This window comes from Belonocnema kinseyi, chromosome 8 (genome assembly GCF_010883055.1).
Source record: "Belonocnema kinseyi isolate 2016_QV_RU_SX_M_011 chromosome 8, B_treatae_v1, whole genome shotgun sequence".
NCBI classification, from domain to species: Eukaryota; Metazoa; Arthropoda; class Insecta; order Hymenoptera; family Cynipidae; genus Belonocnema; species Belonocnema kinseyi.
Genome location: NC_046664.1, coordinates 95,593,689 through 95,611,149, shown reverse-complemented (window position 1 = coordinate 95,611,149; position 17,461 = coordinate 95,593,689). Strand labels below are relative to the sequence as shown.

The 17,461-nt window shown below is 30.3% G+C and overlaps 1 protein-coding gene across 1 annotated transcript in view; it reads right to left on the bottom strand.

Moving 5' to 3' along the window:
• LOC117177702 (uncharacterized oxidoreductase YtbE-like) overlaps window positions 1–11,445 on the bottom strand; it is a 12,130-nt gene extending 685 nt beyond the window's left edge. The window contains exons 1-5 of the mRNA XM_033368576.1: window positions 11,285–11,445; window positions 11,010–11,087; window positions 10,810–10,917; window positions 7,302–7,588; window positions 7,004–7,205 (exon numbers count right to left, since the gene is read on the bottom strand). Of these exons, the coding sequence (XP_033224467.1) occupies window positions 7,004–7,205; window positions 7,302–7,588; window positions 10,810–10,917; window positions 11,010–11,087; window positions 11,285–11,345 (736 nt within the window). The 5' untranslated portion in view covers window positions 11,346–11,445. The remainder of the gene's footprint in view (window positions 1–7,003; window positions 7,206–7,301; window positions 7,589–10,809; window positions 10,918–11,009; window positions 11,088–11,284) is intronic.
• Between the last annotated feature and the right edge of the window lie 6,016 nt (window positions 11,446–17,461).

Sequence of the window (17,461 nt, the reverse complement as noted above, 5' to 3'; positions counted from 1 at the left end):
AAAATGTTGAGGTTCAGAAAAAAGATGAAATAATTTTCAGTGAAGTTCCTACCAAAATGCAGTACCTAAACGTACTTTATTGTACTCTAATACATTTTCCAATGTTTGAGCTCGATATTTTATTTAAAAAAAAGTTCTGAGGTTCAAAAAAACATTCAGTGAACTGAAAAACTGTGGTCAGTAATATAGGTATTTAGCTGTGTCACATGCCCTTAATTTGTACATAAAAGTGTTTTAACCATTTTTTTGTACAGTTTAAAGTATTTATTGGATAATAAAAATAAGTCTTTATCGGAAACAAAGTGTTTTAGATGTAAGTTACATATTGTACAGTGAAAGACTACACTTTTTGACAGAAATATTTTTATAAACAAAAAAAAACAATTATTGTTCTCTTTATTGTGATTTTCAAAGAATCATAAACTTAAATGGACTTATTTTGAAGCAAAAATAAAACATGAAATATTTACTATTTAAAAATCTGATCTAAAAGTTAGGTTAGAATTATTATTTAAATTCCAGTCGTCTATTATTCGTATTTTTGACATAATATGGATAAGATTTGTCAATACATACATTAAATAAGTTTATTTAAGCTTAAAATGCATTGAAACTTACATGAAATAATGAAACAATTGTATTTTTTTAAAAAACCTATTTTACAAAAATGCGTTTTTTCACTGTACAAGATGGAAATTCTATCTAAAACTATTTGTTTTTAGTATTCAATCATTGTTTTATACTTTACAAAATAATCGTAAAAACACTTATGCACAAATTAAAATACATGTTAAAAATTGTACCTACAATTTCTAGTTCCATTTTTCGGCACCATGTGACGAAATGGTAGACCACCATTCCCAATAGAAAAGACGTGACTCACGAGTGAAATGCTCAGATGTAGCAACAGATTTCTACATTTAAAATACATATCGCCAGTTTGTCGCGTTAAAAAGACATAGCAATTGTTTTTTTATAATTAAAATACGGAAGAAATAGTTTTAGAATAGATGCGCTAACATTTAAACATGTTAATAGAAGATTTTACTTTTAAATAATATTGTGCGCCGAAAATAAACCTTTAATAGTTATTAACTAACATTTAATATTAATTTATACCTTAAATATGAACATATCTCTGATACAGGTGGAATGTCAAGTTGATTAAGTATCTATTAAGTATCTAAAAAGATATTTACATATTAAACTTTTACTGCTTTCATTATAAATAAATTATTATGCAAGTTTTTATTCGTCAAAAAAGTAAAATATTTACAAATTTTACAGGAATTCGCATTTAAACAACAGCTAAATAAAAATAAGCAGAACCCTGCAGATAGAAGTCTCTGAATATTCACTGAAGATTCTCTGGCTCAATGAAGCTTCAAAAAATATTCTCCGCAGGTACTCAGGTAGATATTTTTAAAGATCCAGGTAGCTCGCTTAAATGGTCTGAAGGCTTAAAAATATCCTTTCCGAAATAGAAATAAGAATTCGACCATAAAATAATAACAAGCGGAGAAATTATCTCAATAGAATAGCCGAAACTCATTAATAGTCCTTTGTTAAGTTTTCGGATTAAAATTTAGAAATAGATTTTTTTATTTCGAAGTTTACAACCTAAAACATAATAATTCGGAATGTACGGGTTTCGATTATTTCAGATATCCATCTTTTTTTAGATGTTTAAGATTGGAATGAATATAACGTATTTCGTACATTTAATGAGATACACCAAAAAGACAACAATGTTTTAATTCAACTCCAAACTAGTATATTAATATAAAGTTATAATTATAAAATATGTGTAATGAGAAAATTCATCAGTTAATAAAAAGGACTTCTATTTTAAAGAGAAATTTAACTACTACTGTAAATAACTGCCCGCCCGGTACGTGACGAATACAATAGCACCATCATATGACCGTCGTCTCTCTTTAAAGGACCCAAATCTCTCAGAATATCTCTAGAGACGAAATCATTCAAATCGAGACTGCAAATAGCCTGAAACGGACAGGCTTTTTCGCCAGAAAATATTCTGAGACTTTCTATCGGTAGAGAATAGTAATTGCGATTAGAACTTTGGACAGGCATTTCAATTTCATTTAATAGTATACTATGTACCTAGGGAAAGAAAAAGTCCCTCTCCTCCTTAACGCATTCGATACTTTTTATAACAAATGGATGATTTCAGACATTTCTCGAAATACAGTTATGATCTCAGCCCACATTAGACTGCGAATAAAGGAAGCATGATTTACGGTGATTTTAAGGGTAATTTATGGTAATTTACCATAAATTGGCTAAAATTCAATTTAAAATGCCTATAAATTTCTGGAAATTTGTGGTCATTTTACAGGTAAATATGGTAACTTGCCATAAACAACCCAAAATTAAATTTTAATCATTTTTATAAATTTCCGGAAATTTATGAAATATATATTATGTCTATAAATGTCTGGAATTTTATGGTAATTTTAAAGGTAAATATGGTAACTCAGCATAAATTAACCAAATTAAATTTTAAACATTTTTATAAATTTTCGGAAATTTGTGGTAACAAAACAGAAATTGTCCCAAATTCAATTAAAAAATTCTACAAATTTCAGAAAAATTATGGCAATTTTACAGGTAAATGTGTTAACTTACCATAAATTATCCAAAATTCAGTTTTAAACATTTTTATAAATTTCCAGACATTTTTGGTAATGCATGCTAATATTACAGGTAATTTATAGAAACTAAAGATAAATGGCCCAAAATTCAATCTTCAAATGTCTATACATTTTCGGACATTTTTGGTAATTTGATCAATTACAGATGGTAACGTTCTATAAATGACGGCAATATTCTCTTATCTGCAATCAAAATTTCCTTACAGTTATTACGGTGAGTGGGCTGATTATCGTAAAATGCGAGTTGACAGGTATATAACTTTCATTATTCACCTTTAACGTCACTTTTTACTCTCTAGAGATTAAAAATCAGAGCTTTAACCTCACTTCATAGGCGTCAAAAACGGCTGAAATCATGCATGGGTCATAAAAATACATATCTAAACTTTACTTCACTAGTCGCTTGTCCGCGCATGCTGCCTTCTTTGATATTTTTCTCAAATGTGTCCTTATTTTTACTATCATACTTCCAATTTTGAATTTCTACTAGTTTGCAAAATAAAAAATATTCTCTTGTCTAATTAGCAAACACCACTTATCTGGTGTATAGACTGATGATTTCCGGTTAAGCCTGCTTAAGTCTATTCAGTCTATTAATATTCTTTCTTCATATAATAATATTATGAATATAGAAGGTTTTAATTATTAAAATAACGAAATGCTTCATCTAAACAATTGCACTTACTCTCTTATTGGTATTATAAATAATGTCAACTTTAATATCTGTAGGGTTCTGCTTATTTTTATTTAGCTGTTATCTATACTCTTTCTTCATACAATAATATTAATAATAATATACGACATATGAATTAAAATGATAAAATTATCCATAAAAGCAATAAAGATACGATTTTGAAAATGCGGTACACTTACTGTCTTATTGGTGTTATGAACAATTTAAACTATAATATTTTTCCTAATAAAAAGAATGCTTGAGCTTAAGTGAAAAATTCTCAAACCCTCCTTGCAGCGATAAAAAAAGAAGTAAATGAAGAATATATTCCGGGTGATAAGTTTTCATGTGTTAATTTTTAAATGCGAATTCCTGTAAAATTTGTAAATATTTTTCTTCTTCAACGAATAAAAACTTGCATAATAATTATTTATAATGAAAGCAGCAAAAGTTTAATATGTAAATATCTTTTTAAATACTTACACTGGATTGTAATAAAGTTATAAAGTCATAAACCTTACAACTAGTATATTTCACCTGTACCGGAGATAAGATCATATTTAAGGTACGTACCTTATACATTATAAGCATGAGTAACAACTCTGTTGAGAACTCCTATATAGAATCCATACAGAATCCTACATAAGAACTTTGCAAGAACCTGTACATGATCCTATGAGGGTACCTATGTGGGTTCTAACGTATGACTCCTTCAAGGAAAAGCGACAAGAATCCTGTATAGTTTCCTCGCCATCATCAAATGGCTGACATATGATCTGAGCCAGGTACTTTAGAGTTTCTTATACAGGAACCTATACAGGAATAATTTCATGTATATATAAAATGACACAGGATATTACAAAGGTTCCTGTACAGAAATATGTGCCGGGAAAAATTTTATTTGTGCGATTGAATTTATATTTATTTATAAATTCGCACAACTCTGAGGATTCGAACCCTCGAACTGCCGAGTCGACAGTTTCTAAACATAAACTAAAAGTGCGCAAACACGCGCAGCCATCGAGGCTAGACAATATAGGTATTCTGAAATTTCTAGCCACTTATCCGACGAACTCGAATCACACATACTGTACAGGAACTTACATAAAATCGTTGTCGCTTTTCTTTGAAAGAGTCATACGTCAGAACCCACATATGATCCATCATAGGATCATGTACAGGTTCTTGAAAAGTTCCTATGTAGGATTCTATGTAGGAATTTCCAACAGGAAAATTAATATTAAAATTTAGTTAATAACTATTCAAAGTTAATTTTCGGTGCATAATATTATTTAAAAATAGAATCTTTTATTAACATGTTTCAATTTGTCTGTTGCTATGTCTATTTCACTCGTGAGTTTTGTTTTTTATGTCTATTCTTCGTATGCTTCAAATGATGGTATAGTCTTACTAGCGCCCACAGAAATTTTTCCATTACAATTTTAATTTAAAAAAAAAAACACTAAATAATGAGGAAAGAAAAGTAAGGTAGCCTCAAAATACCCTTTTTCTTTTTTTCTCTGGTCTTTCTTTTTAATATACAATAAAAAAACATTCATAAACAAATTAGCAACGTTTCGGTCTTCATTCAAAATCTTTTCAAGACAATAAAAAGAAATAAAAATAATAGATCTTAAATTGTCGGTACACTGGTATTGGACCAGTATACTGACAATTAAGATCTATTATTTGAATTTTTTACATGGTCGACACTCACTAACATCAACTAATAAAAAGAAATAGTTAAGAATACCCACATAATTCAAGTTAAATTAAAAAATGTATCTATTTAAAAAAAATGCAATCTCATTGTTAAACATACATACTATCATAAACACTATTTAATTTCTCAGAATCAGTTTTTAGATCTATAATTACTTCTTTTTGTTTTTTATTGTCAAATATTTCCATAAATTCTCTCTAACTTCCAGTACTTTCGAAATAAAAAATTTAAATCAATCAAAGTCGTGATAAATAAATATATTGTGCCCAGACAGCACAATACAATAATAATGTTTCAAACGAAGTTTTATGCTCTACTGCTTTTTGACGCTTCTCAAGATTTTTATAAGCCACATCACTTTTTTCATTTTTTTCTGAAGGAGTCATTATTGATTCCATTTTCAATGAATTTCCGATAATTGTATGGATTTTTATCCTTTTTGCCATAAATTGAATAGTTTTCAAAATTCGACCCAATATGGAAGAACAAAAGTACTAAATGAACTAAATTATTTTACTTCTTTTTTAGTATATTAAGCTAAACTATTTTGATTTAATTTGTTTAAATCCTAATTATATTCCAATTTTCCTGACGAAACGACACATACTACGCATAGTTTGCTTCTAATTACAAATAATATTAAGACCATGTAAGCGTAACTTTAAAAATTTGTTTACCTTTTGTCAAACCCAAATTACGTTCACACTCAACGCGATATCAAATTGAAAATTTAGGAAATTAAATAAGAAGCACTAAGAAATGTTTGTGTGGTCCTAAATGTTTACAATTATAAAAAAGATATTTTTTAAACCAATTTTTGTGTGTTTTTTTCATAAGTATACAAATTTAAGATTAGGCAAACGTTTTTTAGTGCTTCTCATTTAATTACCCAAATTTTATCTCGATATTGTGTTTTGCGCGAACACAAGTTGGATTTGAAAAAAATGTAAAATTTTTTTTTGAGGTTACGCTCAAATGGCCTTAAAGATCTAAAAATACACCACATTTCCCATTTCAACAGGGAAATTTTCAGGCATAATATATATTAATTCGAATACCAATGAACAAGAAATACTTTTTAACTACCAGAAAGTAATAATTATGCACTCAAATAATTCCACAATAGCTCTTTACTTTTATAAATTCAATTAATTATGATTATCGAAGTTTTTATTGTCACAACAAAATTATAGTTAGGTTCGGCAATTGAAGGAATTTGCGAAGCAATTTGACTTAATTTTTTGTTTACCATGCCGCACGTCCTTTTTTGTTAAAAAGGAGAATCACACCACAAGTAACTTGATTAAATATCTTGGATTTTATAATAGAAATCTCCAATTTAAATGATTCTGATATTCATATACCGAAAAGAAAAAGGCAAATCATCGTTTTCGTTCTTCTTTTTTTGGTTTGTAATTCGAATGGAAAAAATTAAGAGTGTTTGTTCGAAATTTGATAGTTTTTTTTTTCAATGACTTCGTGGTTAAATTTGAAACAGGTATTCCAACTTGGAATTGTTTTGTTTAATATTTACGGCACTGCTTCCATATATATTTGCTTTCATATTTGTAAAATAAAAGAAAGAAAATTCACAAAATATCAGCGGTCTAGCGTGCTCCTGAGGTCAATAAAATTATGAACGACCGATGTTTGTGTTGAGGAGATTATTGTTTTGAGTAAAAATAAAATTTTCCGAAAAGAAGAAATATAATTATAGCAGATCTCAACAGTTAAACGGCGCGATAAGTGTGCATAATTTCTCGGGATTCTGCTTGCCATTCAGTGCTGAAACAGTGCCGTAAATATCAAACCAAAAATTCTAAGTTGCATTATCCACCACTCTTAAGGGGAATTAAAATTTGATTCTGAAATGAATTTCTTAAACTTTGGAAGTTAGTTAAACATGTAAAATATCAAAGATACTAGTCTTACCAATTCCTCTTTGCAATGCCCATTTTAAAAGTAACCTTGCAGGCGAGACGTTAAGAGTTGATGAAACTTGCCGAACAACGGGATCGTTTAAAAGTGCATCATTGTCACTACTTCCTAAGGAAGAATAAGCTTGAAGGTGAATGCCTTCTTGTGTGCAGTATTTCAGTAAATCGTCCTGTCGATAATGAGGATGACATTCTACCTATAAAGTTTTACAAGGAAATCTTACATGTTTGAATGATTACTGTAGGTAAATGGAAATTCCCGTAATTGACTTGTCGCCAATTTTCAAACTTACTTGATTGACAGAAGGTTTGACGTCATCACAGTTAGCAACTAACTGCTGGAGATGAATAATATTGTAATTTGAAACACCTATGGACTTCAAAAGACCCTGCTTATGTAAATCGACCAATGTTTTCCAAGTTACACTCCGTAGCTCGGAGTTATCAGATGAATTTTCGGGAATTTTTGATGCACCGGGCCAATGAATCAAATATAAATCCACGTATGTTGTTCCTAATGCGTTTAACGAAGTTTCGACTGCCTTTCGTATTCCCTCTGGATTACCATTATCACTTGGAGCTGATATAAATACAATAGGTTCATTCGAGAACACATCGTCTTGACGTGAATGTTCGCAGAGTTGAATTTTAATATATAATTATAATAATTAAGAAAGGAAGCCGCGAGGGTGCGCCACTGGGCAGGAAGGATCCTAACAAACTAATTGATCAAGATACAGGCTCTCGCGAATCGACACCAGCGGCGGCTTCACTCGCAGAGAAATCCAAACTGACAGACAGAAAGATAGGGAGACTGAGTAATGCAGAACAGGCAAAGGAAAAAGAAAACAAAAATGCTGAAAGCTTCGAAAGTTTTTGTCGGGAGTAAGAAAGAACAAAAATTCAAAAAAAAAAAAAAAAAAAAAAAAAAAAAAAAAAAAAAAAAAAAAAGAGCCATCCTGAAGGACCAGTGACAGAAACAGAGGACCCAAGTGAATCCAAACCACAGTTCAATTTCATATTATTAGGGAAGGCAGAAAACTTGGACAGGGAACGGGAAGTTGAAGCAGAGGGCCATCAGAGAAGAAGCGACATCGACTGCATTAGCCAGAGCAAGAGAGTGGAAAATATTTTTGTTAGAAGGTGCCAAATTGAGAACAGAAATTCCTGATCTCGGACGCAAACTAGATGAACCAGAAATTAAATATGACAGAGAAACTAAAAGAAGAAAACGCGCATTACTTACTATAGAAGACGAACTTCAGAAATCCATCGAAATACTACAAGAAGAAGACTCCGGAAAAACCTTAATTGATAACAGGGTATCCCTAAAAGTGCCGATAAGATATTGGAAAAGGAATGCACGTAGGAAGAACTTGAAAAAAAGCTCAGGAAAAACAAAAACCTGGTCCACGGTTTCAGAGCAGTTGGGCCCAAGGCGGTGGCTCTCTCAAATAAAAGTGACGGAAATGATGACCGCGGCCGAGGACGACACTGACTATACTTTTAGGCCGAAGATTATTCAAATGCATGGGGAAAGTGTCATAAATGTGAAATTTTGTGCTTTTTTAATTATAAAAAGGGAATTTTTCCATTTTTTTTGCTTTATGATTAAGTTTTGAGCCTTTCAGACTGTAAATTTATCAAGATTTTTTTTATATTGAACAGAAATAATGGGGTATAAGCGTGTTGTTTTTTTATACAATGCTGATTACACGAATTTCTTGGACAAAGTGCAAGTTGATAGTAAATTATTTTCCAAATTTTTAAATTAATATTCATAAAACAATTTATTGCAGTTGTTATAACAATATTTAGAAACAGTTTAAAGTCAACACAATTTATTTGAAGATCGCAATATTTTTTTTCACTGAATATAATTGACACATAAGTTTTGCACAATATGAAAATTTTTTTATTTCAACGAGATGAGTAAAAATATGCAATTAAACGATTTTTTTCATCGCAAATTATTGGTAACATAAATTTTCCATAATTTTAATTAAATAATTCATTAAAGTTGTTGTCATACCGACAAAACGCCTAGAACAAAGTTACTACTGGCGCTGCCGCATGAACGTTTTTAACACATGGGCCATTTTCAACTCTTGGTGACAGGAGGCTGGGGTAAACCACCCTAAAGTAGATAATGATAATAACTGGAAAATAATTACAATTTTTTAGCATAACATTTCAGCAAGGATACTATATTTGCTGAACAAGTTTCATTCAAATATTATAGTGAATGCTCAAGAGCAACAAATAATTTTTAACCCAAAAAAAATTGCGCCTCCTCATTATTCACGCTTTTTATCTAAATGAAAAAGTTTTGTGCAAAGTTTTTGCATTAGAATCAAAGTTTAAAGTTTAATGAACAGTATTTATTAACACAAAGCATTCTTTCTTTATTATCGATGAATATTTCAGGACTTTATGTTAGGCATTTTCACTTCATTGCCAGCGAACTTCACTTCGTCAAGTGCTAAGAGGAAAACAATGGTCCCAAATGCATGGGACAAAATTGTATTTCTTTAATACCTTCTTATTAAATAATTATTATTTTCATTTTATTGTTTCGTTAAATAGTTCTTAACCATTTCTTACTAATTTAAAAACTGTGTTTAATGGTTTTAATTCATCCAAAAATAATGTAAATTTATAGTTATTAAAAAGCCCAAGAAATTTTATCTGTGCTTAGGAGTCAGTTCGAAATGAAATGATTTTGAGGACTAAGACATGTAACAATTTTTCACTTTTAACCTTTAATGACTTTTGTAAAATGATGATAATTTCAACTATTATTTACTCAATACACTGAATTTAATTGTAAGTATACTAATGATAAATTATAATTATAGAGAAATGAGTATTCTCTAATGCCCAAGAGCAATATCAGAAAAGATTATCTTTTTGATGGGTAGAAGTGCCAAAATTATACCCTTGACTGATCTAATAAAAATATTTAATAGAGCTAATTTACTAATTTCATTATACATTTTGCTATAACAATATTCAATTGAATAAGATGGAAGCTTTACTTAGAAACAAAGACATTTCTTTCATTTTGAAAACTGAAGCCGTTAAATACTGTTGAATTTGTTTCTATCTACTGCAGGATGGTTTTTCCTAGTTTAAAATATAAACCATATATTCAATGAAGAAAACATAGAATTTAACCACTCATGATTTTCAACAGCCTGTCCTATACATAGAGGTATACGCAATCGTTCAAATTTTGATTGAAATAATTAATATGACGGACATATCTTTAGAATAAAGTTGAATATCATTATCTTTAACTAATAATGAAGCAGAATTATCAAGTTGAAAACCTCAAAATTTCACATTTTAAAGAAGCAGTAAATGATTATATAATTTTGGTTTGATTAAATTGTTCGCCTAAAATAACAGAATTTTGTTATGCAGTGCACACCATCTAAAAATAATTTTTAGAAAGGGAAACAATCATTAACTCTTATAACTAGTCGAATTCAACTCTGCGGATATTCAGGAACATTATATGTAAATATGAAAAGTTTTTTTAACTGCGTAGCAACCATGTCCAGACTATTTATTCTGAAATGAACCAGTATATATGCCATAGGCACAACCAAAACAAGAGCTTTTGTTAAATTTCTTATGATTTAAAATTTAAATCAAGAAATTTGTTAAAGCGGACAATATTTTAGAGATTGAAGATGTTTTTAGGACATTCCGTACCTCGTAGAAAAAACAAGCCAGGATTAAAAATATGTAGTAAATGTTGCAAAATATTCTGAATAATTACTTATTTCCACTTACAAAGCTTTGTAGTAATAAAAAGGTCCTCCCTTTTAAGATTGTATTTCGGAAGCAACGATTTTAAAGCAGTCCCTATTGCTTCCTCATTTTTGTACACAGCCGCAGTGTCTAAAGAAAAATAATATAACGTAAAAACTGTAATATTTGGTGTTATTTAAAACTTTATATTCAACAAAATTGTTAATTAATTTCGCGCGTACCAATTGCACGGAATCCACTGTTCAAACTTTCATCGAGAACTCTGAAAATATCACTGCTCCGTACTTTATAGGTTCCAACTAAAAATATTTTTACAAAACATTGAATTGTACATTTAAATGAAGCATGAAGGCATTAACAATATTTCTTCGAAGTGATCAAATAATTAGTTAATTGTAGAAGTAATGAGAAATATAGGTTTTTTGTGCAAGTCTTGAAAAGTGAGGTTATGGGCCTGAATTTCCTAAAAAACCGAAGCTTAATTTCAATTTCTTACTTCCAACGAGTGGCATATCACAGCCACTAAGAAGACGAACACTTTGATTTATACTATTCATATCTTATTGTCGCGATTACTATTTATTTTGGAAAAACTTTGCTAGATAACAAAGAAACTATCACTATATATCAAACAAAAGTTTCAGTTTGGTTTGACCCGTTTGACGGCTTGACGCACGAAGGAATAATAAGGAGCATGATCTAATAAGTACATGGTCTAGCCACGCGCAAGTAAAAAAAGCCGCACCAATAAGGACCCACCGCTTAATTTCTCCATCTTGCATAAGTAAGGCGGCAAACATAAGGGATTTGAAAATGTAAGAATAAAAATTTCTTGTACTTTTGAGGCGTAGAAATATTTGAATCCCAATAAAATGTATTATAATAATGTTGAAGATCGCTAAAGGAAAATATGGATTAACTATTATTTTAGGTTCTGTGTTACATAACCTGTTTCTGCGGACAAAAAGTGACATATTTGTGTCAAATAAAATGAAGTTGAATTCAAGTGGGAAACATGGAAAATGATTGGGAATTTTATAGGACTAAGGAAAACCGGGAAATGACAGTACAATAATCTCCTAAATTGAGATATTTATAAATTCTTATATCATTTAGTTTATAATGCTTCATTCGCAAATCTTTCAATTGAAAATTTTCCATTTTAGACTTTTAATTTTTCAGCATATATTTTTATTTAAATTATTTTAAATGCTGTTTTAAAGGTTAAAAAATTAAAAATTAGAAGTTTTTTAAATCGAAGATCTTTTTATAAACAGCAGGGTGGCCGCCGAACCTGGAAACCGAGAATTTTACGAATTTTCAGAAGAAAAATCTATCCATGTTCGATTTTAACAGTTTTTAAAATAATTAAAGTGCAGTTTTGAGGATCTAAACAATTAAAAATTAAAAGCATTTGATGTTCAAAATTTTTGATAACAAACAGTTTTATTTTATCAACTGTAAATATAAATAAATAAATTATTTTGAAAATTGATCTGTATTCTAAGTGCAGAAATCTGAACAATAATTGATTTGACCAAACAATTCTAGATCCGTTCAAAATATGAGAATTCCCAGATTGTAACTGTTTCAATCCGAATGTATTGATAAGAATTGAAATCAATATATCATTTATTGCGATAATTTTATTCTTAAATAAAAATTTTCATGATTTACCAATGATATATTTGTCATTCAGAGTTTCAGGTATTCCTTTATATCATTTTTTTATATTAAACTTAATAAACACATTTATTCATTTGTTCAGCTACTAAAAAATGTTAACGTGCGTTTTACTATTTTCAATTTAAAAATAAATCCATAATAATACAGTCATAATTAAAGGTTTTTATTAAATTTAAAATATTGTGAGTCTAAATTATTTCATTTTTATCCCATTTAATTTAAATGTAGAAAAAGAATAAGTATTTAATATTTAGCAATATTTCACTGTTTATTTAAGACGAGTAAATTGAAACCTAATATTTAAAAGAAAACAATTTGAAACTTAATTTTGAATTTTTTTACTTAGAAAGCTTTGAATCTTTAGATTTTCGAAGAAATTTGGTCTTTTGGCGTTACAATTTTAATTGTTCTATTTAAAAAGCGTTTAATTTATAAGTGAAATTGTTTAATTTTGACGCATAAATAAGAATTGAACACTTATTTCTTGTAAAAAAATTTGAGTAATTTGAAGAGATACGAAGAAGTTGTAAAAAGATTCAAAATTATATAAAAACTTGAAATTATTTCAAGTAAATTAAACGAAGTGTGTTAACATTTTTTTCGGAACTTCTTAAATATATTTTAATATTAATTGAAATTTTCCTACAATTTTTGAAAATTCAGCAAATTAAATAAAATCCTTAAAATCTTCCATGTTCTTCTTTGATCATTTTTTAAATCTCTTCAAAACTTCCTAAATGCAAATTTCAGGAAAATTTCAAATTTGCAGGATTTTTTGAAAGTTAAAAAAATGCAATAATTCATTTTAAAATATATTTAAAAGTTCTAATAAAAAATTCAAAAATGATTTTGAATTTGGAAAAATTTGAACCCACTTCTAGATTTTTCAAGATTTTGGAATGAAATTTTAAAGCATTTGAAAGATGCCTAGACTATTTAAACTAAAAATAATTCAACTTCTAATTTAAGAAACGTTAAGTTAAAAAAATTATTTTTCAACTTTTAAGGTGTCTATCTTAAAATTACTTAAAATAACATAATTTCCTAAACTTTTAAAGTTCATTGCTTGATTCTTTAATTTATACTATTAAAAATGTTAACGCGGTTTTATCTTTTTGAAACTAATCTCAATCATTAAACTATTTGAATACACAATTTTTGAATTTAAAATGTTTAAATTTCAATTTTAAAAGCTTAGAATTCAAGGGTTCCATTTTGAATGCTTTAAAGTGTTGTTTATTTTTTATCACTTTATCTGGAAAAATGTTTAGAACATAGTTTGATTTTTTAAATTTCATTGGCTGTGAAAAATGTTAGCGAACCGGGAAAAAACCGGGAAATGACCGGGAATTTTTTTCTTTGATTAAAACGGCCAACCTGCACTACCCATGACATAAAAAATTATAATTATTATGTTTTATTTGTTTTACTGTCAGGCACAATTTTCATTTTGTCAGTTACCCCCTCTTGCCTTTCCACTTTTTAGATATAATATGAAATCACATTGTATAAGATTAAAAATCTCTCTTGCTCTTAGCAGACTGTTCAAAATTACAATAAATGTTGGCAAACCCCTATAATATTGCATACATTTACACATACGTTTTATATGTAAATTCAGAAGGATGTCCAAATTGTACCATATGACAAATTATTGTCTAATTAATGTAAGAATAATAGTTCTTACTTTCTATCCAGATCAAATACAGATCTAACAAACTTTTCTGTAAAATTTACGGACCCGCGTAATTCTATTAAAAACCTTTGTCACTTTTACATATATATTTCTGAAAGAATTATCTACCTGAGAATTTTTCATTCACTGATAAACGGAGATATTTGAACTGAAATTCCTTATCTCAAATATCAAAAATTTTATATACTTTTAATCCTTCTCATTCAGTAATATTTACAAACTTACATTCTGGTCTAAATATAATTTTTTTTCCTTACCAATGTTCTAATATATCCATTGCAAGTTCTTTTTGAATTCATTCTTTTAATATTCTCATAATATGTCTTCCTTCATACTGATTTTCCTATAACAGTTCGCCGTACAGTCTTACGCGTCAAACTCAAACTGCGCGGTCAAACTAACAAAATGGTGGAATTAAGCGGTTCCGTTACTTGAACGAAACAGGACCCTCAAGTGGCTAGACCATGTATTTGTTAGATCATGATAAGGAGACCTAACTCCGTCCCCCCGCTTGGCAATAGAAACATTACCGTAAGTGATACGCACATTACAGGAAGATCTTAGATTTGAGTGCGCAGGTGCGCTGTTATCCTCTTCTTATACATGGAAAAGTGTGCGAGTGAGAAAGTTTGTCAAATTGACGTGAGTTGAGAGGTTCTGTTTGTTTTTTTTTATGCAAGTGTCAGAAATGTGTTCTAAGCCATGAGGTGTCAAGTTCCGGGTTGCGGACGATGTTACACGCCGAAGAAGGCAAATACACTTCGTTTTTTTAAAGCCTTCCCTATAAGTACAATAAACGTCCAATATATTTTATTGTTTTACCTGTCATTTAATTTTAATAGACTGTAACTATGAAATTTAAAAAAATCTTTTTCTAAATTTTAATCCGAAAGCTTAACAAAAGACCCTCTGCTTGTTATTTATGATCGTATTTTTATTTCAATCTCGTAAAGGACATTTTAAAGCCCTTAAAACATTTAAACGAGCGACCTGGACCTTTAAAGTTTAAATATATCTACCTGAGTGCCTCCGGAGAATTTCTCAGAGCTTCTCAGAGCCTTGAGAATCTTTAGCCTATTTATTATATTACAAATTTAAAAGGTACTTACCTATACGTTTCCTTCTCAAAATCTGTTCACACATTTTTCAAACAAGTACCGAAAATACTGTTTATATATTTATTTTGTGTATCTTTCGTATGATGATCAACAAAAGAACACAACCTCTAACTTACGGCAATTTGACAAATTTTCTCACTCGCACACTTTTCCATGTATAGGAAGAGGACAACTGCGCACTCAAATTTAAGATCTTCCTGTAATGTGCGTATCACTTACGGTAATGTTTCTATTGCCAGTTTCAGCTGGCTTCCCACTGGCAGTTGGGTCTCCTTATTATTCCTCCGTGGTTTGACGGCACAAGGAGACAAGAGCAGAGATGGGTTGTGACATGACACTCGAGGTTTTCTACGTGTCATACATAAATGACGTAATATACGTAGAAAATGGTAGAAAACTATGTATAATACATATCAAAGATGGCGAACGTTATTTACTTGGGCGGAGCTGAATTTTACAGGTTTGAATAATTGATATAACCTCTTATAAAGCTGTTCAATCGATTTAATTTTAATTTTAAGAGTAAAAATGTTAAGAAAAAGTGTAAAAAAACATTTCAGGAGGGGAAACCGTTGGAAAACATTAATTTCGAGCGCGAACGATTACTTAAACTCGTGTTCCACATGCTCGAAAATGTTGCGGATTCTGAAGGACAATAAACACGTATATTATTATTTTTTGAATAATTTGTTTAGGAATATGATAAATAATGACAAATACTGAATTATTTGCTCAATATTAGTTATTTCTATAATGCAATTGGGTAATTTTAGAGTGAAGAATTCGAAAATCCGGCCCATACAGTCACGTGATCAAATGTAAAATATATTTGTAGAAAACTAAGGACGTAATATACGTAGTAATATACATGTCGAAAACCATGTAACATACGTCATGTATTATACGTACCCGTCTCTGGACTTGAGACCGTACGCACCAGTGTTGTCAAGTGGTCCGAGCGTCCTTCCACCGAAGGCACTCCAGATTCCACAAGATTCTACCTAAATGGAGATTTTTCCCACCAGATCGATTTATAGTACTTTTTCACTATTTGTAATGGATATAAGATCGATTATTGCTTCCTGACGACGTTTAACTCATGAATTCGAACTAAAAAAAAGTTAACCAAGAAGAAGCAACACCACCACAACTAGCCATATTGGAAAAGTGAGCGCGCGTGTTTCAAACTGAAAGAACGACAGCAAACGCGATTTTCTTTTTAGGTCTCAAGCCTATCATATATGGTACTGTAGGCGGATTCGGGTTATAACTCACAGCGACCCACTTCAACTAGAAACTTTCGACACGACCGTCACGACCTAGGGTGCGTTCCAAAAGTCGATTTAGTTCTCATGACAAAAGTTTTGTGTATCGGAACGCATCTTTGGTGTCTTCCACTCTGGCGGGAGATTTAAAATTGCGTATCCTGACATACGTGGACACAACACGTCAGATTTTTATAAAAATTTGTGAAATATTTCGTTGCTTGGCTTAAAAAAATTTTAATCAAACTTCAAAAGATGAAGAAAAAGCTTTGCCGGACAATCCACCAAAACAAGAATAATCCACCAAAAGTTTCCACTGAATATTTTGTTCCACTAAAATTTCCACTGAGAGGTCTGAATTAGACATAATGTAAAAATTACAATGAACAGAACCAATCAAAACTCTCATCTAGGTACTTGAAGTTAAAGTGAATATTTATTTCTGACAATATTAAAACTTCCATTTTAATATTGAGTTTATTAAATTAAAAAGGAAGACATTTTAAATTCCACTGGAAATTCCACTTGTCTGGCAACACTGGTACGCACGTCGCACGCAGGCGGTAGTCACTTACAGGCTGTGGTCACTCAATACTTTAGAAGTGCAGACCTATAATCGACGGTGGTGCCATGAAACGAGCCCGCAGGTTTTTCAGATAAGATAATAGATGCTTGAGGTTATATCAAAGATACTACTACATTTTCGACTATATCGAGGTGCTGCCCTCTCCAACTTTTCACCGTTTCTATGGCAACCGCGTCCACCGAGCACGTCAGCTGGCGGGGTGGGGCCGGGGCGCACACCGCAATGGATGGATCCTACAAGCTATAAAAACAATATACACAGGTAGCAAAGCGAGTGTAAGAGTGAATGGGAAACTGAGTAACTGTTTCGATATTGTTCAAGG